We start from the raw sequence: 25,880 nt of genomic DNA, 5'->3' as shown, positions 1-25,880 counted from the left end.
GTTTTCAACTTTATCACTGTTAAATCCAGCAGTCTGTTTAAAAATGAGCTGGTGGTTTGATGGGCAGTGGTTTATACCCTGCTCATTTGTTTCTCTCACCAGTGGCCTGGGTCCTTCCTTCTCCACGGTGCACTCAATTTGCTGGTTAGTCAGGAATGGGGTGATGTGTCTCCTGCAGAATTATCATCATGGGTAAGAACTTATTACAAGACCCTACCAAAACCATGCACAAGCTCTCGTTTCTCACATCCTTTTCAAAAGGTGGCAGAGACTTGAGAAGTCACCTTTTCTGCAATGGTCATTCTACCAAATCAAGACATTAACTGCAAGCATTTCTCTCTTCTGAATGTGGAGTCATCGCAGTCATCTGTCTTTCACACATGCAGCTTTGCTCTTTCATTGAAAACAAATGGGACTTCAAAAGGAAAAGCATGGGAGAAAATCGGGATCAGAGATGTTACGGTGAACAAGGACTTTGACACTTCATGGAAGAACAGAAACTATGGGTCCTCAAAAACACCACTAGGAAGAGGAGAGGTATGTTCTTTGGGAGAATTCTCAGATTGCAATTAAGTCTTTGAAGCTGGTACACAAGAAGAAAGAAGGAAATGTCATGGTGGTGTTCAGCTTGTACTGCTCAGAGAGGTCTCTTGAGCTGCCCAAGCCTAATGGACAGTGTTGTAAGTCATAGAAAATTCCCCTTTATTTTCCCTTCTGCCAGGTTTCAGATGACTAAATCAAAAGTAATCATCATAAAAACAAGGTGATGCAAGAACATGGTTTTGACCAAAAAAGGTGCTATTTCTGTCCTGTAAATAATATACACATTCTACATCAGCTCCTCTTGCTTTGGAGGCTGTGGTCCAAATACTCCTCACTGCAAGAGTTGGGTGAAACATTTAGACTGAATGAAGTAATTGTTTTGCATCTTATCCGTTCAGAAATTAAGACAAAAATTGTTATGGCTAATAATAGCACCTGCTAATTAATCTGTAACAATCCTTTGATGTGTGTACTAGGACAGTTTATTGTAGATTAACCCCTGTGACTTAACCCACTCCATAAAGCCATCACTTTCTAGAACTTGACCTTGTCAACACATATTCCTCCACATCTCTTTTTTATATTTTCAGTAAGTGACTTTTCAAGCTCCCAAGTGGTGTCCCCCATTCCAAATATAGCTTCAAAGACCATCCTCTCTATCACTGTGGCCAACAATGAGTTGTCTCAGTCAGCAGCATGTTTGTTCACTGAATGAAAACCAAGCTAAATGGTATGTCCCTAGCCTGGAATTCCTATAAAAGGAGAGAAGGAAAAGCAGCACCATTGGAGTATCTGCATCCTTCACTGGTGAGTTGCTGAGTGCACTTTGGGCCTCCAGTGCACAGAGTGAGCTCAGTGGAGGTGTTTGGGGCTGGGACACGGTGCTGCCTCATGAGGAGAGGCTGGAGGAGCAGGGCTTGTTCAGCCAGGAGAAGAGAAGCAGTCTTCCAGTGGCTTTCAGGTCACTGAGGAGATGGAGCCAGGCTCTTTGCAGGGGAGGGAAGATGAGAACCAACTGAGCTGGACTTGCAGCTCCAAGTCAATGGAAACTGACTAAAAATACTCTGAAGAATGTGCCATGGAAATTGTCTTTTTCAGTAGGGGAAGGTAGATAGTTGCTGGAGAAGGAGCTGTAAGCTCACACCCCACACCCTCTGGCACCACTTCCCTGTCAGGAACAGCGGAGGGGAGGCAATTTCACTCTCAGGAAAAGTTTTGAAAATGTGACGTAATTCATGCAGACACTGAAAGTCGTGCAGGCATAGGCAAGACTGGCCCAACTGTAGTGCTTAGCAAGAAGTCCTTAAAAACAACTAAGGTAGTAAAACAGTATTTATAGATAAAGCAGAGCCATAAAATTACCTGAGAAAACCCCTGTCTCCATGCAGGAAACATGGAAAGCAGGTCAGCATGCTTTGATTTTGTGTAGACTAAGGTACACTGTCCAAAGTGTGACACCTGAATGTGCAGAAACAACTGAGTAGATAAAGGCAGGTGTAAGAAAAAGAGACTCAGAGGTTACCAATAAACGCAAGCACATACATTTTACTGAAGTTGTTCCAACAGTGCTGTGTGTTATGGAGTAAAACACCAAAGTTTTTAGATTCAGAACTCAAATTACTTCTATATTTCAATATTCTGTTCTTCATTTTGGCCCAGAAATGTATGGGTTGTTTTTCCAAAACCAGTATTTAAATCTCTTCTGTTACTTGTCCTTGGTTAGAGATTCTGCTGGCCTCAGCCAGTGCTCTGTGACTGAAATTGGAGTTTCTTTTTCAGACCATGATTTTGCTAAAGAAGACATTTGCAGCTTTGTAGTTCACTGTTATTTTTTAATCATAAAACTCTTTTTGCACACAGTAATCTCACAGTAATTTTTTTTCCCTGTTCTGCTGTGAAAAGCATGGATTGCAGGAGCAGAAGTACCAAACACTGTTCTATACTTTTTCCAGATCCACATGCCAGCTTTTCCTTATGCTCCACACAGGGACATCTCAGTGTAGTGAAATGATGTCCAGGAGTGCAGGACACAGAGCCTACCTTGTGACAGCCACATGCAGGACACCAAGGTTTAGGCCCAGTCAACCGTTAATTGCTTTTGCTCATTTTTTGCTGTAATTTTGTCTTTGCTGCTGCAGCTGTGGCTGAGGATCTTAGGGGTGAGTCAGGAGTGTCAGCAATCACTTCTGCCCGAGCCAACGTGCAGCCAGGCACAACAAAGTCTGGCTATTGACTGCCTTTGGTCCTCCCTCACTTCCTCATCCCTGGGAGTTTTGGAGAGGTGACTGATGAGGGAATTCTGTTCTTTCTGCATGTCTGACTTTGGCCTAACTGACAGCGAGCAGACAGGAAGGGATGGGTTTACTGACACATCTCTGCAAATTTAGCACTCTCCTTAACTTTCGTTTTCGCCCTCAGATGGTCAGACTGAGAAATTTTCCACCCTGCCCTGCCATCATTTGACAGTCAATCTTCCACTGGAGAGCAGGACATGGTAAACAAAACATTGCACTTTCCACACTAAACTGGTGCTTTAAACATACCTTAAATCTGCAGAAACTGAAAAATAGTCTAGACTGGGCTGGGATCCTACTTTTATTTGCATGTTTTCAAGTGTCAAGGCCTGGATCTTTTATTCTGCTTTTGGTAGAGTTATTATCCCCACTTTATCAGGAACATTTTGAAATAATAAAGAAGCCAGTGAAGAAGGGGCTACAGTTAATGGTGAATATCTTAAAGTCCTTAAAGGAATAGTCAGCAATCAGAACACAAACAAACAAACAAACAAACAAACAAACAAAAAAAAAAAAAAAAAAAACCACCAAAAAAAACCAGAGTTGCCATTGCAAAGTTTGGGGCAAGATTCAAACCAAACAAATTTTTTTGGGGCATGAAAAACCAAACCAGTGTAAAAGAAGATGACTTACAGTAGTCAATGAGAGGAGATATTTGGGAACAGCAATAGTTATTATTGTAATTAACTGTATCTTTGTCAGAAACCACCAGATGTGAGAATAGTTCTAACAAATCTGAGTGTTTACTGGGGTTGCAGTACTGTATTTATTGTGCTGTCACATGCAGCATTGCTGCAAGAGACATCTTAGACAATAGTTACATTAGTTAGGGAAAGAGAGTTAGAAGGAGTTCACTGATAACCTGTGAAAAGTTGGGACAGTTGAACATCTCCCTGGCTTTCCATGAAGTTGGGAAGATCAGCCCTCCTTGTCATCAACTTTGCCTCAGTGTCCTGGTTCTTTGAAGACTCAAAATGCTCTCATCTCAGAGGAGCAACCATACAACCAGAGCCTGATTTGTTAATATTTTCAGGAATATGCCTGCTTGAGCTCATGCAGAATCTTGCAGATAGGATGTATATTATAATATCAGACACAGAATGTGACTCACTTGGAAGGAGATTGCAGAGAGCTGATTGTTGAAGCTGCAAACCATCAGACACTCAGAAAGAAAACAAAATTTAAGTCAAGATGACAGCATTGAATAGGTCAAAGTCTGCTCTGAAAGGGCAGCTCTTTCATCAAAGTTAATGCAAGGAAAGCAACCAGTTTTTGCACTCTGATATGGCAGAGGAAGAAGTGTCTGTTCAAATGGGCAGAATTGCTTTTCTAAAGGAAAACCCTTCCAAGCCTTGTAGAATATTTGTAGAAAGAGTGCCCAGTGAGCTTGTTTAGTTAATCTCTGATCCACCTGAGGATTGAATGGTTCTTTGTTGTTCTTACTATACAAAAGGAGTTTTATTATTGATTTCAAGTGAGTAAAAAATCAGGTCCTATTTGAGCAACTGCAGTGATTAAGCAGTTCCCTGAATGGCTATACCTGAGCCAATCCTTTTAACAATTATCCTAAGGAAAGATGTTTCTCCTCCTCTGGTTATCCCAAATCTCATTTTTCATATCCAATCCCTACATGACCTTCCTAGATTTCAGCAGTTCCAAGCACAGGGAAATAAGGAGGGTGAATACTAAAAGCTTAGAACCCACTGAATTCAAATAAACTTCTAAGATATGTTCTTTCTTCCAGTACTAGACATTAACATTCCCCATGTTCTATAGAAGAAAGAGGTTAATAAGAAAGTAAAGGATGAAAAGAGAAATTTTTAAACCCTGTTGCAAAGTAGCAAATGCAAAAGAAGAATGTAAAGGCAGAATTTTCTGGCATGGCATTGAGTGGCACAGTTCTCACACATCGTTTCTGCCTGCTGATTACATCTGCCTGATGACTGGAATATTTTAAACAAAGGGATTCACCTGCTAATTCTGGTGAGGAGAAAGTCACCACATTAAAGAAAAATCCAACTGTGGAAATTCATGAGCAGTGGATGCTAAGCAGCACAGGCTTGATAAAGCCAAGCAGATGAATGCTCAGAAAACTCAGGTCTGTTTATCAGGAGGTTCATCTCTAGCAATCCTGGATGGGATGCATTCAGGGGATCTCATGCATGACCACGTGTGCATAGCACTTGTTTTGCCTCTAGAAATGCTTTACACAATCATCTAATATTCATTTTCAAATAGACAAGCTAGACACAGAGAGAAGAAAACACCTTGCCCAAGCTTGCCCAGTAAAAGAGTGACAGATGAGAAAAGAACACACATTTCCTTATTTCTCTGGCTGCCTTATGCCTCATTTCTGTAGATCTTTGGTCAGCAACTGTAAATCTTTCCCTAGTTATCAATGTACCTCATTTGATTTGCATTATTCAGCAGATTTATTAGTCATCTTTAATTTGTAAACAGTTTCCTTAGAATAGCTGTAGATAATATCAGAAACAAATAAGGCAGGTCAAAATCCTTGTTGGGGCACTATCTGGCACCCAACTTGTGGGCTGCAGGTGCCTGACAGCCCTGGGAGCTGCTGCCAGCCCTGTCCCGAGGGGGTTCTGCCTTCCAGACTGCAGGGAGAAGCCTGGTTCTGTAAAAGGTGCGTGTCCACGTGTTGTCTGGGACTGAAAATCAGCTCAGCAATCCCATCTTCCTCATCCAGCTGTCCCTCTGGTGTTCCCACGCACAGCATGGTGGGATGGTTTGTACTTCAGAAACTTGCAGTTTCCTTCCAGAATTTCCAATACTTTGGAAAGGCACCAAGGGACAAATCTCCCAGGCAGCAACAGGCAGAACAGGGAGCTCTGGAGAGCAAGAAATTCTACAAATACTCTATTGATAAAGATCCTTTAAAACTTGATAAAAAGTAAGGAAGTATGTGTAGGTGAAACTTAAAATACCTGTCCTTAGTTATAAGCACGTGGTTAAATGCTTTCCTGGCCTGTACTGTAAAGCTCTACAGCTCTGTAACATTTCTCTAGAAGTTGCTCACTCTCTTCCTACAGCCATGGGTGGTATACAGGAGGGTGCCTGGACACTGACCACACAGGGATGAAAGCTGTAAGAAGCCCTTCAGCATTTATTTCTTTTAATTTGAACACTGTGTGCAAGGCTGCAAGCAGTGTTTGGTGTGATACCCTGCCCTTTCCAGGAGCACCTGCAGGAGGGAAGGCTGCAGCACACGGAGGGAAGGAGGGATGCTGAGAGCTGCCTCCCTCCTCACACGGGTTGTGTAACGCTGCTCACACAGCAGCACACACCCTGCACTTCTCCAAGTGGACAGGACAGGAATCAGGGGAATCCCCAATTACACTATCCGTGCCTTGCTCAGAGCTATTTTGCATAGATGCTCTGCACTATAAAATGCTTTTGCCTCCTGGGAGGGATGCAGAGCCTGAGAGCTGGAAGGCAAGGAGCTCTGAGAGAGAGGGAGGAGTCTCTCCTGGCAGGGCTGGGGCACCTCTCACAAAGCACGGTAAGCACTACCATGTCCAGGTGTTGTTCTGTCATTCATTTACTGCCTCTCACAGGCAGTAATTATATGGCAAACGGTATCTTTTTTTCTCTGTTAGGAGCAAAGTGTCAGACTCCGTCTCCTGCTCCAGTTCCAAGCTGTCCAGCTGCTCTGAAAACTTTGTCCCTCCTTTCTGGTGATTTAAAGGTTTGTGCATGTAACTGGTAACACTGACAGTGCAACCCACAGAACCCCACGAGGCTGGACACAAAGCAGCTTCTTGCTCTGAGCGCCAGTGAAGGGAAATGTGAGTCTGCTCTCTTTCTTTATGTTTTTCCTTCTTATTTTTTCTTTTTGCCATTATCTTTCTTTTTTCCTGTTACTGTTTTTCATATTTTTCCTCATTATCCTCCTTTTCTTCCTTTTTCCTCCTTTTTCTCCCTGTGTATTTTTTTTTATGTTTGTTTGAGGTTCTCCCTTTTTCCCTTTTTTTCTTTCTTTCCTTCTTTGTTTCTTTATTTTCTTCCCCCTCTCCATTTCTTCTCTCTTTCCCCCTGTACTTTACAAAATTGGCACCTCACTACATTTTTTATTACAGAAAAATAATTTAGATTTTTTTTTCCTATTTTGTAACCGCAGAGAAATTCTTATTACACATTATTTCTCTCACCTGGAGTAGCAACCAATCCTAACACCTTGCAGTTTCTGCACACTGATGGATGGATTTCTCTTCTTGGGTGACTTTATAGCAGACAGTATCTTCAGAGTCCAGCATAAGTTTAACTTTTACTGTAAAAGTAATATAAATATCAAAATAAGAAATAATTTACAAAAGGAATATGTGACAATGTCTATTTTCTCCCTTTGTCTCTAACTTCTTGGAAACATCAGGTTTTGATTTCTGTTATGAACCAGATTCATATGCTGGGGCTAATTCTCTCTAACCCTGCAATTTACTGGCATGATCTTTCTCTTCTGTCACACCTTCCCTAGCACAAAATCCATCTTATGTTCAGAAAGGAGCAGAAAATGTATGTTAAAATGAATAGCATAAACTTTGTACACCCTTATGTAAATGCTATGTGTTACATTGAAATAAATGCTACAGATCTTAGACACTACCGACTTCAGCCTCTCAGAATCCTGTTTGGCAGGTGGATGCTGCAAAATGGTTAGGTTCATATATGAGCAAGATTTTTTCATTAATGTGTGAAGAACACAGTAACACTTCACATCCCTTTTCTAAGCTTGTGGTCTGCTCTGACACCGATATTTGCTGCTTTACATGACTGGGGGTCATCTGAAGTTCTCTTGCCAGTGTTTTACATTAGTACATAGATGCACATTACACTGGCAATGTGTTAGTTTTAGTATCACTATCCCAAGAATATTCTAAGAGCAATTTTCATTTTAAACACAGGATGTTAGATCAGATCAGTTAGGCCGGCGAGTTTCTGAAAGATGCTAAAGGGAGTTGCCCTCTTGGGTAAAAACTGACCTTGTTGGTTTTTTATGTCCTTAGAAGTGTTCCCACATCACACAAAACAAGGTTTCAGCACAGTGAAGTAAAACCACCAAAAAAACCCATATGAAATGCTGTGCCCGTGGCAGTTTGTGTTCAAATCTCGTGCTGCCAGGAGCCAGTACCCCAGGGAGAAGGATATCAACAACAACGTGGAGAAAAATAGGAAGATCCATGGGTAAGATCCTGGTTTTAATGGTTTCACAGTTTATCTTTGATTTGAAAAGGGAAGATATTAAGTGATTTGGGTCCTGGAGAAACCCGTAATGTGTTTCCAAAATACTGATATTAACAAAGAACTGTGGGTCTCTGGATGGTGTCACTTGGTAATGAACATTAAACACTTGTGTCAGACAGTCATTGAGGATGTAAATCATCTTGCTTTCTCTTTCAAAAGTAGTCTTAAATTTATTTGGTGTGCTAACATGGTTTCATGTATTCTAAGTCTCAGAAGGTGCGTATGCTACAAAAATAGCAAAGTGATTATTTATGCTGTAATTAAGTTATGCTGTGATGCAGTTCATACCCAACACTTGCATACAAAAAGTTGCACATGCATCTTAAATTTCTCAGTCTTCAGGGTGTTACTTATTTCAGGTTTCATACCTTGCCTTCCTTCCTTTCCTTCCACACAGCGCTCTGGGAAGGGGGTACTGTGGCTTTTCTGCTGATTGCTGCCCACTGCCACTGCTGGGCTATGGGCTCAGTACATATTTCAGAGACAGCACTGAGCATCTCCTGCTGATGCTGAAAGCAAAGCCTGACATAAAGAATGCTGCCTTGTGCTGACTTTTCTTTGTCTTTATTGAAGCTCAGAAAAGGATGATGCCAAATTGCAGAATCCCAGCAAGAAGCAGATGGAGAGGCTGCCTGTCATAACTTCAGTAAAGCCCAGTGAGGGAGGAGAGGTCTGTTCCCAGCATCATTGTTTGATGGTAACAGTTCACGTGAGTGGTGCTTGCTGCTCACAACTGCTCCACGCTCTCCTGAGAGGTCTGACTGTGGTTGCAGGAGGTTGGGACTGCTGGGACATCTTTGGGTGAAAGCTCTTTCCTGCAAAAACAGAGCACTGATAAGACTCAAAGGAAGAGGTGACCCCACAGGGACTGGGATGCCTGATTCCTTTATATACCTTTGCAAACCTTTGGTAACAAACCTGTCCTGTCTCTAAACTTGGTTCATTGTTTTCCTGAGACTGTGACTATAATGCTCAAAGATAGTCAGAGGACTTACTGAAATTATAGAGGTATTTGCAGTGGCAGACCCTGTTTGATTACTACAAAAATACTTTTTTCCCTCATTTCATATCAAACTGTAGATTAGCTCAGTAGTTTTGTAGTCAAATAATCATGTTGGAGCAGATCACATTTATATCTAGTTTCTTGAATATAAACTGAAATATTTTGATGTTAACATTAAATCTAAAATGAAACTGAAAGATACTCAATAGGTCTGAAGACAGTATGCATTTTTATCTGTTCTCTGCCCAGAATCTCCCTCCAAATGACATGAAAGTTTCAAACCAAATATCAGGATGTCCAAGACATGTAAGAGTAAGAAACTTGGAAAATGGATCCAGCTTTCTTGACACACTACACCTGACTGCAAAAGAGGTAAAATACGGAAATATGAACAGGGTGCTTTCATAAATTTTAAAATACGCAGAGTGCAATATTGTTTTTTGACATTTGATTGGTTTTCAGGTTATCAATTGCCAAACCAAAGCCTGCCAAGGGTCACTCATGACCCCAAAGGGTCTGGTGAGAGGTACCAGAGATGGACCAGTTCCGCCAGAGGATCTTTTACCTCAGGCAAGAGACTTCCTCAAGCAATATTACAGTTCATTTAAAGAGTAAGTCAACTTGATTTTTGGGTATAAAATCCTCTACCTACCTCTCTGTGAGCCTCCAGGGGGGTTTGGTTTCTTCACAGCTCTTGGTAACTGTCCTGTTACATAGCATGCATTCAAAAATACATAAGGACTGTTAAAAATGCCAGATAAAACTGTCATTGCACTTCACGTGCTCCATCTGTCAATCCCAGATCATGGGAACACAGGGAAGGACTCTGGACCATGCACTGCTCAGCTCCATCCCTTTGGAGTATGCTACATTCCAGTACATTGAGGATCTCTGCCAGCATTATCTTCTGTTTTCTTGGGATTAGCTGCACTCAGATCAGTCTCAGTGTGGATAATGCCTTTTGTTTGTGCTGTTCCAATCTGTGTCCCCCTCAAGGCTTTAGGCAAAGATTGGAAGGCCAGTGTTGCTTCTCAGCCTTGCTCTGTGCTATTGGCATAGGCCCAGTGAGCATCCCGAGAGGGGTTTGTGTTTTCACAAACATGGCCATGGTGCAGAGGCATCTTGTTGCAGGAAATGCTGGAACAGCTGGTTGATGTCCAAGGGCTTGCAGTGACATTCCACATGATGAGCTTTCAAGTAACAGTTCAGTGTTTGCTCATCCCATTAGAAAACATTATCAAACTATCAAAGGGACTTAGCCACATAATGGCCACTTCTTTAGACACTTTGAACTCCTTTCAAATCTTTCTTCCCTCTGAATCTTTCTGAAAGTCCCTTTCTTAGACACAGGCTGTCCTCACCAGCCTATTGCATTTGCATATCCCTGTGTCTCTGCTCATGGCTGTTTGATCACATTGATTTACACTATCTCATATGCTTGCCCTTGATCTTTCATCTTGCAGAAAATGTGAAAACTCTCAGACAGTGCAGGCTATTTTCATTCTGTCTGTAAGACAACAAAACAATTTTTGTCTCTGCTGTAATAAATATTTTCTAATGTTTTGACTTCACTCTCTGTTATCAAACTCAGGAATTTTAGAGCTGGTTTCCCTGACAAAGGAATTGCTCAGCACTTCCCTTTAGGAATGAAAATCCTACTTACTTTACTCAGAAGAGCTGTGGCCTTGTAAACATGATGGATCTTTGAGACGACAGTCACTCTCAGCCTACATATGCCCTGAAAGTCACCTGTTTTCTGGTTTTTATTTCCTTGTGATTTTTTTCAAATTTATCTAAAAAATCCAAATTTAAACCAAAAACTTACACAGAATAACTTGTGGCCAATCCATGCATGTATTGTGTGGTGAAAGGATTGCACCACTACTAAAATTTCTAGTATGTTAGTTTCTTTATGGGGCCAATAAGCTCTGTCCTTGAACTCCATAAGGACAAGTCTTAAATTGTGAAGCCAAAATATGATGTCTGCACTTTGAATGAAATTTTCATTGTTTCTTTTCATGGCTGTTTCCTGTTCAAAAGGCCAAAAATCAAAGAACAGCTGGGCCGGCTGGAAGCAGTGACCAAGGAGATAGAAAGAACAGGAACCTACCACCTGACCAAGGATGAGCTGAACTTTGCTGCCAAGCAGGCCTGGAGGAATGCACCCAGGTGCATTGGGAGAATCCAGTGGTCCAACCTGCAGGTGAGCTGTGGATCTACACCTGAGCAGTAGCCACATAGTCCTCTGTGACTCAGAAGAATGGCCTTGCTGTTGCTAGAACATGTCACCGTTTCAATTGAGCAGGACTCCTTCCTGTCCATATCAGGAGATTGGTTTCTTTGTAGTTCTCTGCTTCATGGCTGAATGAAAATGTGTAGCAGTGTGAGTGTGGAAACCAGGTGTGTCATGGAACCTGGTACATGTTAGGTCCTTGGTGGATTGTTATGGGTGAAAATTATGCATATAAGAACTAAAAAAATGAACCTTTGCTGGTGGAGCCACAGTCTTTCCATTCCTTAAGTGCATAGGAAAAATAACAACTTTGCATAACTGTTTCAAAATTAGTCCTCTTTACATTTCTGTTGGAAACACACAGGTGTTTGATGCACGGGACTGTAAAACAGCCAAGGAAATGTTTGAGCATATCTGTCATCATATTCAGTATGCCACAAACAATGGCAATATAAGGTAGGTCTCTAATTTTAATTTTAAACAACAACAATTTTAATTTAAACAACAAAAATCATATCCAGAACTGGCATCAAAAATCATGAAATAGTTTATCTAAACAATTTTGACAACTTGTTTCTGCTCTTAATTTTCCTGGTACTTACATTTTCCTCTCATGTGTTCCATCAACCATCTTGAAAATTTATAACTTTCATGGCTGATATTACAAAATCTTTTGCAATTCCTCAAAACATTTCCTGCTGGTCCCAGTTTCTGTGTGGAGAGTGAGGATGTGTTTGTATGTCCCGGGCAGGTCAGCCATCACGGTGTTCCCGCCCCGGACGGACGGGCAGCACGATTTCCGCGTGTGGAACAGCCAGCTGATCCGCTACGCTGGCTACCACATGCCAGATGGCTCTGTCCTTGGGGACCCTGCCACTGTGGAGTTCACTCAGGTACAGCTCCAAACTCACTACCACAGCTGCTTCCCATCTTGGCTAACCCACCTCCCTGGGGCTCCCTCCTCGCACCTGTATGCAGAGTGGTGGGAGGTGAGGAGTGAATGGGGTGTTCTGCCCCACAAGTTCCAGGTGCAGGCTGGAACAATAATTCCCTACAGTTCTGATACACAAGTGCTGCCCTCCATCTCAGAACATGGTGAGCTAATATTGTAAGGGGACACAAGCAGGCACACAACCAGCACTTCATCAGCATGGCTCAACATTATTTGAATGGCAAAGAGAACTTTTTTCACTTAGAATTTACTTCAGCAGTTTTCAGAGGGTTAAAATTCTTTTGTCTTCAGATCTGGAGGGGAAACCTGAAAAGAACACAAAATGTGCTTTCTGTATTTGCAGTTGTGCATCGAGCTTGGGTGGAAGCCGAAATATGGCCGCTTTGATGTACTTCCACTTGTTCTCCAAGCAAATGGCCAAGACCCAGAAATATTTGAATTACCTCCAGAAATTGTCCTCCAAGTGCCAATGGAGCATCCCAAGTAAGCACACAGGATTTAGATAATTGCATTTTTGCCTCTGCCTCACCTTGGCAGGTTATTGGGCTGTGCCTGTGGCAGTTGTTTTATGAGTTCTTTGTCAGGATGAAACTATGGTAAATCATCCTGAAAGATAAAATGCCTGTTAGAACGATGAAATGAGATTTAAATTAAGGAAGCAAATGACCATTTTGTTGGAAAACTTTTCTCCCAATCTACATTTCAATTATATTCAGAATTTGAAAAATCCTAATTTCTTATGCTAGTGTAATACACATGTAACACTGCACTCATAACAGAGTTTATTGCCTTTCTCTCATTGCTTTTTTCTTCCTGTTTGTTTTGGGACTGGCCTGCAGACTGCAGAACTCTGTAATATGGTTCTGCAGTTGCTGTAGTAGGTGATTCCCAAATACTGCAATAAAAACTGCAGTGAGTTTCAGCAGACCCTGGTCCAGGGGTTCCTCCTAGAACTGGTACTATTTATCTTCCTGGGCTTTTCTGGTTTTCGAGAAAAAGACACACAAATAGCTCCAGCTGCTTGTTGGGCAGGTACGAGTGGTTTAAGGATCTGGAGCTGAAGTGGTACGCGCTGCCTGCGGTGGCCAGCATGCTGCTGGAGGCGGGAGGGCTGGAGTTCACCGCGTGCCCCTTCAACGGCTGGTACATGGGCACCGAGATCGGAGTGCGCGACTTCTGCGACGCGCAGCGCTACAACGTCCTGAAGGTGACTCTGCAGGGAGCTGGGCTGGCTGCAGGGGAGGGAAGGGGCAGGAAGTTTTGGAAAAGAGACACTACAGGTGTTCACTGGGGTGGGAGAGAACCACTTCCTGCTTTGTGAAGCTGGAACATCCTCAAGAACCAGAACTCCAAAATTCCAGTTTACCTTTAAGCTCAGGTGTTTCTGCTGCCATCACTTTCCCCAGCATGAGACTGACTCTTTCCCCTTCTTCTTCTGCACAACTTTTTCTTGATACAAAGCTGATGAGGTTGAGAAATCATGGGGTCTCAGTTCCATATAGTAAATTTGCTTTTTCCTTTTGTCTCTCTATTACATGTAGGAGGTAGGAAGGAGAATGGGACTGGAAACAAACAAACTGTCATCATTATGGAAGGACCGAGCTGTTGTAGAGATCAATGTGGCTGTGCTTCACAGCTTCCAGGTAAGTCACTGAGTGTGGGATCTGGACAGACACTGAACATTCACTGTCCCCTCTTCCTCTCACTCAGTGGAGATGGAATTATGATTCCAATAGAGTTATTCTTGATTTTCACACGAGAAAGTGGAGGAATCCATATTTCCTCACAGGTAAAGGCAGAAGAGAAAGAAGCAAAGAAAGTTAAGGGAAAGATTTTCCATCCTTTTAATGCATTTATCTATGTCTCAAAACCTATGTAAAGCCATTGGATTAATATATTTTATTTTTAATTCAAGTTTAACGTATCATGACAATATGAAAAGTGGGTAAAAGTGAGTCAGAGGCTTTGCAACATGCACTCCCAGTGCTGCAGAGGTAAAATGCTGATGTTAAAGAAAAGATCTAAGAGTTCTTAATCAAAGGCCCGCGCCTCAATCTGTATCTTTAGAGTAACTGCTGATAGTATTTATTTCCCATAATACTCCCTTTACTCTGAGTAAAGTCCTTGAAATATTGACCAAAGCAAGAAGATTACTTTAGCTACCCCGGGTAGAAGGGCAGAATAGGGTTTTTAATGCACGTTTTTCTTTGTGCCGTTGTTCTAGAAACAGAACGTGACCATCATGGATCACCACTCTGCCTCCGAGTCCTTCCTGAAGTACATGCAGAGCGAGTACCGCACGCGGGGCGGCTGCCCGGCCGACTGGGTGTGGATTGTGCCTCCCATGTCAGGCAGCATAACCCCTGTCTTCCACCAAGAGATGTTGAACTATGTCCTCACTCCCTTCTATTACTACCAGGTACACATCATCAAAAAGAAAAACCGACCCTAGCAGACAACCTCAGCAGTGCAGATGTGATATGGGACATGAGGGAGTCTGGGTGCCAAGCCCTGGTTCATGAAAGGTCACTAGACAGATTCAGAAGTAGCAGACAGGAGCTGTTTTACATGGGAGGTGCTGTTAGTTCTGTTGAATTCTCTGACTTTAAATAAAATGCAGTTTAATGCAACAGAGACTGATAGCATATTTTTACTCAGTGGATTGTATATACAGGTTCTATTTGATCTGGCCCGTTAACGATACACAAATTGTTTATTTACCATTTTGCATTCCTTCCCTAAAGCATAACTTCTTTTTCTTTAAAGGTGGATGCATGGAAAACACATGTGTGGCATGATGAGACCCAGAGGCCAAGGAAAAAAGAACTGAAGTTTAGCATCTTGGCAAAGTAAGCTGTTCAAATAAGATTCTTCATGCTTTGTCCAACTATTCTATTCTTGTAATGTTTGTTCTCTACTTCTTTAAAAAACATTTTTATAGTAAGGACCACTTGAGTGGTTTGAATCATAGCCTTACCTGTCCACCCTGAGGTAACATTCCTATCTAAGGCTCTTGCTCAGCTTCTGAACAATCTTCCAAAGAAAAGCCATACTCCAGCTCAGTCTTTCCTAGCTTGTTTGTGAATCAACCTGAATTAGTGTAGCTCCATGAAAAGTTGTGTGTGATTGTTCTTCCCCAGGGCTGTGCTCTTTGCATCCTCGCTCATGCGAGGGGCAGTGGCCACCAGGGCCAAGGTCACCGTGATCTACGCGACAGAGACGGGCAAGTCGGAGACCCTCGCCAACCACCTGTGCAGCCTGTTCAGCTGTGCCTTCAACACCAAGGTGAGCAGTACAAGCCAACCACGCCTCCTGGAGACAGGAGTTTGGCTTCTGCAGGCTTTTCCACTCTCCAAACCTGTGTTTGGAATGTTCTGTAAATACAAGATGGACTAGAACTTTTATTTTGTATTCATTTAGCATAATGCTGTGTGAGTTTGGTCAGCGGTCATCTGAGATATCTAAGGCTAGTTCTGCTAGCGATGTCTCATGAGCTTTATTCCTTCTAGATCCTGTGCATGGATGAGTACAATATTTGTGACCTGGAAAACGAAACACTTCTTTTAGTGGTTACTAGCACTTTTGGAAATGGAGATTCTCCAGGTAACGGAAAGGTAATGTTCACCTCAGAAGTGTGTATGAGACTCAGCTCAAAGGCCAAAGACAAGCCTTTCATTTATCTCATGTCCTTCAGTAAGATATGGATCAGGTTTCAGATCAAAGTATTCTGTCTTAAATCAGAGTATTTTTCTAACCTTAAGTATTTTGTGTATTTTTCTGCAGGCCTTGAAAGACTCCTTGCTCAGACTGAAACTGCTGAGAAACAAAATTAGGTTAAAATACTTTGTTGTTTGGTTTGCATGTGATTGAGTCCTTTGGCACTCCACATAGCAGACCACAGCACTCTTCTATTCATCTCCTGCAGGTATGCTGTGTTTGGTCTGGGGTCCAGCATGTACCCTGAGTTCTGTGCCTTTGCTCATGCCATTGACCAAAAACTGGCCCAGCTCGGGGCTTCCCAGCTCACTCCAGTGGGTGAAGGGGATGAGCTCAATGGGCAAGAAGAGGCGTTCCGCAGCTGGGCAGTCAGTGCTTTCAAGGTGAATACAGAAATACAGCTCATATTCTACCCACTCATCCATTCACTTTAGTTCCCATAAAAATGAGAGAAAATGAAGGAAACCAAACATCTGAATTTGGAACTCCCGTCTTCTCTACTGCTCACTTAACAAGGAGAGGGAACAGAGTCCCTTTTTTATTATTTTTAATATCCACATAAAATTGTGTGAACTCTTTTGGATAATGGAATGCTCAGTATGAACAAGTTTGGTATCAAACATATTTTACAGTAGATCCTTTTTGGCTATACTGTTGTAGAAGTGAAACCTTACTGAACTCACTGAACCCACACACCAGAGGCACTAAAAACCAGCAATCTGTGAAACTGATAGCTCCTTATTAGGATTATGACAATGCTAAGAATAGTTTTTTTACTGTGGATAGCCTTTATTTTTGTGGGTTTTTTATCTAGGCTGCCTCTGACATTTTTAACATCCGTGGGAGACACAGTATTCAGTTGCCTGAGATCTACACCTCTGAGGAAAGCTGGGACCCTACCAGTTACAGAGTAGTGCATGACTCCCAGCCCATGGACCTGGCTAAAGGTATTGCTCCCACCTTCCCCTCCCTGAGCCTTTGCTGCTTCAGAGGGGCTCACTGTGAAGGTTTCTCAGAAGTGCTCTTGGCCCTGCTGGATGCTAGAATGCATATAATGAAGTGCATGGTCAGATTTAAAAAGACACTGGTTTACATTGTGTAAGTTATCTTTTCCAGCACAGTAACACTGGAACTATCACACATTTGTACAGCCCCAGAGGAACAAAAGCTGAAATGAACTGCTTTTAGTCAGGGAACGGGGCACACATAACTGAAGGTGGTTGGTCACCTTCTAGGGCAAGCGTGGTTCAGTTCTCCTCTGCATATTATTTGAAGGCATTTTAAACAAACATAATCACAAGGTTACCAAGAGTCATATCTTATTTTTCACCAGCTCTTGCAAACATTCATGCCAAGGATGTAATTCCCATGAAGCTGAAATTCAGGCAGAATCTTCAGAGTTTGAAGTCCAGGTATGCCACCTCATTCTTTTGAATATTGCAATACTACATTTTACTAAAATCTTAAACATCTGAAGTGCCTGGTTATAAACATCTTCTCCCTGCAGTTATTACAAAAGATATTGGATTTTTGTACTGTCCTTAGTAGAAGCACGTGAGCTGTGCAGTCTACAGTGGGACAGCACTTCCACTGGCTGATTCCAGGCATGTTTATTCTGTGCTGGACAGACAGGCAGAACTTCAGCACCCAGTTTGTTTGGATACAAGTACTTCACATGCCTGGACTCTGATTTGTTTAAGTCTCTGTGAAGCCCTAAGCTGGTCTGGTATTTGGTAATGAACACAAGGGAGCCCTTGCCAAGAGCCACTGCAGATTTATTCCTTTCCTGTGCAATCCAAGGGAAATCCTGTCAATGTAACCAAGATCTGTCTCATTTCTCTTTCTTTGCTATGCAGTCGTGTCACCATTCTGGTTAAACTTCACTGTGAGACTAACCAGGAAGTGCACTACCTTCCTGGGGAGCACATTGGGATTTTCCCAGGCAACCAGGCAGAATTAGTCCATGGCATCATTGCCCGTGTCAAGGATGCCCCTCCAGCTGGTCAGACCATCAGGCTTGAAACCTGCATTGATGGTAAGTTGAGTCTCTTTAGACAAAACAACAGAGGATGTTGGACAGATTCCTTTAAAATTCCTAAGAATTTTCACTGACTGAATTTGATTTTGTGATCTTTTTCTCAAGCTTCAATAGGATTTTGTGGCTGCTTTTTAGTTATTCTTGGTTCTGATTTTGCCCTTTCTGGAAAATCCATGACTTCACCAGGGTTTGCAGAGGTACCCGAGGTGACACTGTAATTCAGTTGCTGAATTGGCCATTGACTGCAATTAAATTATTCAGCAGTTTGCTTATTGCTACATGTAAAAGTCCTAAAATAGACATATATGTCCTGCGCATCTTTCCCTTATTAGTAGGAACAATCACAGGATTCTGGAACACAGAAAGATGGTTTTCCCAAATGAAAAACTGTGCGTTTCCAAGCAGTGTCTTGTTGTCATGAAGTTTTCTGTGTCAGATCCTCCCCTTACAAAACATTGAAAACCTCACAATAACCTCTTTCAGAAGGGCCCTGTGGTCTGGACCTGCTGCACCCTCATCTGAAGGGGTATTTTGAAGGACAGTGAGTTTTGCAAAGCTCTACAACAGTCAAATACCACAGGTGTTGCTAAGTCCTTTTCTTTCCCTCATTTCCAGGTGGGTACTGGGCAAGTCACAAAAAGATTCCAGCCTGCACACTACCTGAGGCTTTGACATACTTGCTTGATATCACTACTCCACCCTCCCAACAACTGCTAAAAAAACTCTCCCAGCTGGTGACAGCAGAAGGAGACAAGCAGAGGCTGGAGGTGCTGTGTCAGGTGAGCCTTAGGGCTGGAGTTTTGTTTGCACTACCGTCCACTGGGCCCTCTGATGCCCTTTGACTCTGTAGCAGAAGCTCAAGAATTTTTGTAGTGATGGATTTTTATGCCTCTGTTAGATATTCTGTGGTGTTAGAAAGCCAGCCACAGTGAGAGAAGGAGGGGTCTGAGGCTCAGCTTGGGTGTGGGAGCCAGCATCGGGTGTTTCCTGTGTGGTTCTGGGTGGGTCACTTGCCTGCCTGGTTCTCTTGCCTCACGGTGGTTTCTGATGAGACATCCCTGAAGACCTTACCTTACACCTTGCATGTGGAGGAGCTGCAGGGGAGCTGGTAGATGTTTTTGTCAGAGAATTTGCTATCCTGAGAGTCAGAGGGATGTGGCTTTAAGTCGTGACTCACAGGTGTGGTGAGTGCTGGCTCCTCCTACCAGGTTCAGGGAGAGTCGGGAGGGCTCAGGACCTGGGACTACACAATTTCATGGATGTGCCATGACAGGGAGCTGAGAAATGAATTCTACTTCAGTTTCTGCATCGTCACTGGGAGAACAGGTGTCTGAGAACATTGTAGTGGAGTTCTGAACTTCCATGTTCAAAAGTAAATTATTTTAGGAAACCCCAGTATTGGTCCTGGCAAAGTTTTGAGAACTCTTTGTTGATTTACCTGAATATTTAATTGACTGTAAAGCAGGAATCTTGTTTATAAGTGACGTTTCAAATACCCCTGCTCTCCTGAACTCAGCATGACGTGGTAATGTTGTGGTGATGCCCTTTGGCTTGTAGTGCACAGAGGAATACAATAAATGGAAGTTTTACAACAGCCCAAACATCCTGGAGGTCCTGGAGGAGTTCCCCTCTGCTGAGGTCACCACGGCTTTCCTGCTGACTCAGCTGCCACTTCTGAAGCCCAGGTACTATTCTGTCAGCTCCTCCTGTGACATGACACCCAAAGAGATTCATCTGACGGTTGCAGTTGTAAGCTACAGGACAAGAGGTAATGAACTGTTGTTTTCATCTCTCTCTTAATTAAATGGTATTTAGACTACATTGTGGTTCAGGGGAAAAAACCTGTCTGCCATACAGCATGAAGCATATCTGTAATAAAAAATTTGCGTTGTCATTCCTGCAGAATAGTCTCTGCAGAGCAGGTGTTCCTCCTGGGCCAAGATTTGCTAAAATCCTGCACCATCATCAGTGTATCCATGTTTTATAAATCATTACTAGACATACATTTATTTTAAAGCTATAATTTTAAGTATAAAGTGTGCTTTTTTAAAAACAGAGGGCTTTTGGGTGCTATCAGAGGTGTTCTGCCTTGCTCTTCTTTTAGATGGAGAAGGGCCTTTGCACCATGGAGTCTGCAGCACGTGGCTGAACACAATAGAGCTCAATGAAACCATTCCCTGCTTCATCCGCAGGTAAGGAAAATTAAATAAATAACAGCAGCTCCTAGTTCAGCTTCCTCCGTGGATTTTCCTTTGGATATTTTCAAGTGATTGGTGAGTTGAAGTTAGAACAGCTGAGTCTGAGAAGAGAGGGAATTCCCTGTCTTCCAGAGATTTGACCTTTTACCATGACTTGCCTTTAGTAAAATTACACATCATTAGAAAGTTCTGAAATAATTCTATTCCTATGACCCCATTCTCCACTGCAGAGCAAGGAAAGGGGAGGGAACAAGGAGCACCCAATTCAGCCCCACTGCTGCTTTCACACTGGGGACTTGGGCTGTGCTGCTCAGTCATTCAAGCAACTCAACGGTGAGTTTCAGTCTGAAACCAGTTACCTAATTACCATCTTCTTGCCTTTTAGTGCTAATGAGTTCCACCTCCCCGAGGAGCCAGCCAAGCCCTGCATTCTGATCGGCGCGGGCACGGGCATTGCTCCCTTCAGGAGCTTCTGGCTGCAGCGCCTCTATGACCTGGAGCACAGAGGTACCTGCAGGGCCCTGGGGCAGGGCTGGCTCCGGGACAGCCCCAGCCCTGCAGCCATGGGCTCTGCAGCCACAGGCACCCCCAAAGGTCAGCCCAGAGCCCCTGCAGGGATCAGCACCCCAGGCTCATCGGGCACTGCACTGGCACAGCCAGTCCATCCCCCAGGGACCATTCCCGCGGGCAGGGGTCCTTTGGGGACCAGGAGGGCACAGCCTGTGTGCCAGTCCTGTGTGCCAGTGGCTGCCCAGGCTCTCAGACTGCCTCTGTCCCTGTGGGTTTCAGGGCTCAGAGGAGGGGACATGACCTTGCTGTTCGGCTGCCGGCAGCCAGACCTGGATCACATCTACAGGGAGGAGACTGAGGAGATGAAGAGGAGGGGAGTCCTGAGAGATGTCTACACAGCTTACTCCAGACTGCCTGGCCAAGAGAAGGTAATGCTGGTTCCTTTGTTCTTTAAGGGTTAACTCCTCCACAATCATCCCTCAAGTTAAGATCTGGGCTCTTTTTGTTCTTAAAAAATGTTAGCATTTTGCTTCAGTGTATTGTGAGCAGGCTTGAGATTCTTCAAATGAAGGAAAATCTCCCTGTGCACTCCAGCACAAGCAAACTGTGCTATAAATTGCTATAAATATAACCCCTCACTGACATAGAGAGGCATATCCAGTGCAAACAGCCTTTGGAACTAGAACTGGAACGTTTTCAGAAACCTTGTATTTTGCAGGATTTGATTAGCCTATGAGTTAGAAATTAGTTGGCACTGGCCATTTTTCCCCATTTCAATGACACAGTGACCATGGAAATTAATTTTATGTAGAAGAATCTTGACTGGGAAAAAACACAACAGAATAAAAGTTATCCACTTTTTAGCTCTCCTAGCAGTTAGGAGACACTGGCATGTACAAGAGTTTTTGTCTGCTCAAGTTTGATCAAGAGACAGGTCCAGCTTCCAAATCTGGGCTTGTAAAGGGCCCCCTGAAGGCATTTTTCACCCTTGCTGAGGTGCAGGACAGAGCTGGAGCAGACGGGGCACTTGGTGCTCAGACCCACGATGGACTCCGAAGAGCCAGCAGCCAGAGCAGCGTTTCAGGAGCCGGGTGTGCTGATGGTTTCTGTGTTCCCAGGTCTATGTCCAGGACATCCTGCAGGGGCAGCTGGAGGCCCGCGTGTGCGAGATGCTGCACGGGCAGCAGGGCCACGTCTACGTGTGCGGGGACGTGCGCATGGCGCGGGACGTGGCCGCGGCGCTGCGGGCGCTGCTCGCCCGGGCCCTGCACCTCAGCCCGCAGCAGGCGAACGAGTACCTCCAGCAGCTCAAGGTAGCTCTCATCGCCGCCGGTCCCTCCGGCGGGCGGGGCACGGCCGCCCTCGGGTGCTGTGGCTGTGGTGAGCTCCTGTGCGTGCAGGCACAGGGCCCGGGCTCTGAGGGAGCAGCACAGCTGTGCCTGCCGTGGGCTCCCGTGTGTGAGCTCTGAGGGAGCAGCCCAGTGCCCCCGCACTGCCAGCGCGGCTTCTGTTCGGTCAGGGTGAGAGAGGGACTCTGCTCTTGCACGGGGGGTCCTGGGGATCAGCTTTGCAGGGTGTTGGGATTTGAGGTTTTATTGTACCAACAGAGGAAAGGTGAGTTCAGGAATTTTGTGGGCCCATTGCTAAGAACCCCGTGCCTGGGGCTGCTGCTTTTTCAGATCCTCTTGTTATCACAACTCGTCCTGGTGCATTTGTGCCCCGGATTCAGGGAGCTCCCTTTCACTGGCAGTAACAAAATCTACAATCACAGAACCAGTGCTACAAATGCAAAAGACCTTTTAGTTACTGAACTGATGGATAAGGAGTAGCTGGCAGCATTTCGTTCATCTCTTGGGTGTCCTTTCTTTTTGCAGAGCCAAAAGCGATACCATGAAGATATATTTGGGGCTGTGTTCCCACATGAAGTCAAAAGAGCTTTGCAACCCACCAGCTGAAGAAGAAATCCACTTGTGCTTTAGACAATACTTGCACATTTGTTGTTATTTTCAAAAAACAAAGAGTCAAATCCTCCTTCTTATACTTGTTCAATCATGCATGGGTATAGGATTGTAGGATTTGACTCATAAACCTCAGCCTTAATTAAGTAAAATATTAAATTTAACTTTTATTGCTATTTATTCTGACATTTTAATACATTACCTTAATAGTGAAAGTGCAAATTATTTTTTTAATACCATCTATGCTAGTATAATCTGGTGGTTTTTATACATACTAGGAAAATTACAGTTTTGTACTAAGTTACCTGGAGCTGAAATCTTTTTTTTTAATGTACTGTTTATCTTTGTGACCTTATTTATATCAGATTGGTTTACTTGCATATTATCTTCACTTGAAAGCAAGTGAATGCATGGTTGTGTTGCTGGGAGTTGTCTGGCCACGTGCCTGGATCTGGAGCAATGTTTGCAAATGAAATAATAATGCGCTGGTTCCCAAGTGGCACCACCTGCTGCATCCACCTCATGTGTCTGCTCAGCAGGTAGCAGTGGGGAGTTGTGCTTTGTGGGACTCAGGTACATGAACATCAGCTGTTGTTGTTACAGAGCCTATAGCAGGAAGGTTCCAAAAACTCCAAAGCACTTTGTACATTTGAATTCTATGCTCTGGTTTACTTGATTTGTTTGTAATAAATCTGTCTTTATACTCACACAAAGGATGTGGATCAGTGAACCTCTTCTTGCCCTTGGCTCCAGCCTGCAAAGGCAGAGGTAACAAGCAGCTCCCAGGCTGTGGTGAGGTGGGTTTGGCTCCTCCCTGATCTAAGGGCATCTCCAGCAGTCATAGCCTGCCTATCAGCAGTTTTGCATTTTTGTTACTGCCAGGCAAGTGTGAGTTTGCACCAGGGAGTGAGACTGGCCTGAAACTGCCCTTGTCGTATTTGGACTCGGGCTCTTTCTAGGTGTTGCAGTTACATCAGAAATAGTTCCTTCTCTGAAATTACCAGGACTATTTGAGCATATTAAAAAGATGAGATTTTCCTGCCATCCCTCATCTCCAGGAGCTGGAATTGATGAAGGCAGAGTTGAGACTCTAAAGTCAGCAGTTCTGTGTGTGAACAGTGTGTTTCACACATGCTTCAGGACAGCCCTTGGCCCCTGGAACTGGGCTGAGGTGGTTGTGCACCTTGCTGGGCTGGGACTGGACTGGGAGTTGCAGATTAACACTTTCTGAAGCAATTAGTGGCTTGTTTCATTGACATTTAAGCCAAATTTATATGGCTTTAAGGGAATGCAGCATCCATAACAGGCTGTGTGCCAGGGCACTGAGGTGCAGACAGACCTTGCTCTTAGTCTGATTATGTACCTGGTTTTGGGTGCTGGTAAAACCCCCAGGAGCTGGGCTGGGCTGGGGCAGCTGGAGAGTCCTGGGCTGGCAGCACAGGAGCACTGCTGGCTGCCCTCCACCCCTGAGTGTGCCGGGTGCATTCCTGGGCTTTGGGGAGCAGTCTGACATTGGATATACTTGGAGCCTGATTTTCATTACACTATTGACTGAAGGAAAAGGAAGGGAATGTGTGGACAGAGCCCATGAGTGCAGGGAAGTGAGAGAAGGTTGGGCCCTGCATCACGGAAATGCAGGAAAGCTGGGGGATGATGGATGGTTAAGGTTCATTGGAAACACCTGAGGCTCGTTAGGGACACCTGAGGCTCATTAGGAACACCTGAGGCTTGTTAGGAACACCTGAGGCTCGTTAGGGACAGTTGAGGCTCATTAGGAACACCTGAGGCTTGTTAGGAACACCTGAGGCTCGTTAGGGACAGTTGAGGCTCACAAGGGCCAGCAAAGGTCTGTGGGGCAGGGTCTGGCAGATGCTGCTTGTGTTGGGGTGATGTGCAAGGCTGTGGAGCTCTGGGCCCTGGAGACAGTGAGGCCAGGTAAGTGAAAGGCTTTTTCTTCTCCTTGGTGTTTTGGTAATGCTGTGTTACGTTGTCCGTGTGCGCAGTGACGCTGCTGGGAGCCGGGGCTGGAGCTGCTGCCTCGGCTGGGAGGAGCAGGCTGAGGCTGGACGTGGTGTGTCCACTTTGCCAGACCCTGCTGCAGTCTGTTCATTTGTAGCCTGAGCTGTGCTTTGTGAGTTGTTATTTGGTGTCTCCTCTGAGTGAACCCCCATTTCTGTGGCTGCTTTGGGATGTTTTTCTGTCGAGCACCCAGCTGGGTTGACGAAATGTTCCTGTTGGGTGTGGGGGTTTTGGATGCCCTCGGGCGTTGCAGTGCAGCTGACAGGGGCTGGAAACGCTCCCTTTGTGCTGGGTTTGTCTCTGTTGGGGGGTGTGTGCTGGCTGCTCCTGTTCCTGTTTGCTGTGGCTCTCCCAGGGCAGAGGGACCCCGATGTCGGTGCCTCCTGGGGCAGTTCTGGGGTACAGCTCTGAGCAGGGAAACATCAAACTGCTCCAGTCACAGCCAGGGCAGAGCCTTTGTGCTGGGGGACTGCAGTTTGTGTGGTTTGGTTTGTTAAATGAAACATCTCTGCCCTTCAAATATAATTGAGAATTAAATTTATTATTTCTTATTCTTTATAAAAGACAACAAAGCTCAGCTTATCTTAAGCTTTTTATTGCTTGCATGTGAGGTGTAGATAAGATGGATGAGATGTAAGGCTGTGCTTTTATGATGCCCTGGCCCATTCCTGGCAGGACAGCACAAAGCTGCCGTTATTCTGGGCACAAAGCTGCTGACAGCAGCAGAACCTTTCTGGGATTAATTAACACCCGGTAATTGCCCTGCAGTGGGGAGGGCCGGGTTTGTGTGGCAGAGCTCTGCCCCACTGCAGGTGGTGGCAGGACCTTGAGCAAAGGACAGAGAAGGTCCTGGGGGGCCCAGAATGGCCTCAAGTGCTGCTCTTGGGAGGGAAGCAGCTTTTTAAATAGTTCAGTGCCTCGAGAAAAGTCCGTGGTGGTTGTATTAACCATTTAATAATGTAACTCATCCTATCTGGGAGGGTAAACTTTGGTAATTGCAGGGGGAGATCACCTGGTGTCCCTCAGGGAATGGGCAGGGAGCAGAGGGGGTGGAGGAGCTCCTGTGCTGGGGGCTCTCTGTGGGAATCTGCTCCTGTTGTGGTTCAGCTACAAGTCAGTGGGAGGAGAGGTCAAACCAGGACTCAGTAACACTTGC

At 44.3% G+C, this 25,880-nt stretch overlaps 1 protein-coding gene across 1 annotated transcript in view; it reads left to right on the top strand.

The window, feature by feature from the left end:
- The window catches only part of NOS2 (nitric oxide synthase 2), a 28,858-nt gene extending 5,439 nt beyond the window's left edge, over positions 1 to 23,419 (top strand). The window contains exons 2-29 of the mRNA XM_063174191.1: positions 103 to 1,350; positions 6,455 to 6,643; positions 7,859 to 8,036; positions 8,670 to 8,766; positions 9,349 to 9,471; positions 9,562 to 9,710; positions 11,140 to 11,302; positions 11,697 to 11,788; positions 12,084 to 12,225; positions 12,628 to 12,767; positions 13,317 to 13,491; positions 13,826 to 13,927; positions 14,509 to 14,703; positions 15,051 to 15,133; positions 15,425 to 15,569; positions 15,794 to 15,898; positions 16,068 to 16,117; positions 16,210 to 16,384; positions 16,816 to 16,948; positions 17,335 to 17,413; positions 17,858 to 18,036; positions 18,655 to 18,818; positions 19,597 to 19,807; positions 20,144 to 20,231; positions 20,623 to 20,744; positions 21,027 to 21,175; positions 21,866 to 22,060; positions 22,622 to 23,419. Coding sequence (XP_063030261.1) covers positions 7,930 to 8,036; positions 8,670 to 8,766; positions 9,349 to 9,471; positions 9,562 to 9,710; positions 11,140 to 11,302; positions 11,697 to 11,788; positions 12,084 to 12,225; positions 12,628 to 12,767; positions 13,317 to 13,491; positions 13,826 to 13,927; positions 14,509 to 14,703; positions 15,051 to 15,133; positions 15,425 to 15,569; positions 15,794 to 15,898; positions 16,068 to 16,117; positions 16,210 to 16,384; positions 16,816 to 16,948; positions 17,335 to 17,413; positions 17,858 to 18,036; positions 18,655 to 18,818; positions 19,597 to 19,807; positions 20,144 to 20,231; positions 20,623 to 20,744; positions 21,027 to 21,175; positions 21,866 to 22,060; positions 22,622 to 22,702 — 3,444 coding nt within the window. The 5' untranslated portion in view covers positions 103 to 1,350; positions 6,455 to 6,643; positions 7,859 to 7,929 and the 3' untranslated portion in view covers positions 22,703 to 23,419. The remainder of the gene's footprint in view (positions 1 to 102; positions 1,351 to 6,454; positions 6,644 to 7,858; positions 8,037 to 8,669; positions 8,767 to 9,348; positions 9,472 to 9,561; positions 9,711 to 11,139; positions 11,303 to 11,696; positions 11,789 to 12,083; positions 12,226 to 12,627; positions 12,768 to 13,316; positions 13,492 to 13,825; positions 13,928 to 14,508; positions 14,704 to 15,050; positions 15,134 to 15,424; positions 15,570 to 15,793; positions 15,899 to 16,067; positions 16,118 to 16,209; positions 16,385 to 16,815; positions 16,949 to 17,334; positions 17,414 to 17,857; positions 18,037 to 18,654; positions 18,819 to 19,596; positions 19,808 to 20,143; positions 20,232 to 20,622; positions 20,745 to 21,026; positions 21,176 to 21,865; positions 22,061 to 22,621) is intronic.
- Positions 23,420 to 25,880: the final 2,461 nt, after the last annotated feature.

Source organism: Melospiza melodia, chromosome 21 (genome assembly GCF_035770615.1).
Source record: "Melospiza melodia melodia isolate bMelMel2 chromosome 21, bMelMel2.pri, whole genome shotgun sequence".
In the NCBI taxonomy this organism is placed as follows: domain Eukaryota; kingdom Metazoa; phylum Chordata; class Aves; order Passeriformes; family Passerellidae; genus Melospiza; species Melospiza melodia.
This window is presented reverse-complemented; position numbering and strand designations above follow the sequence as displayed.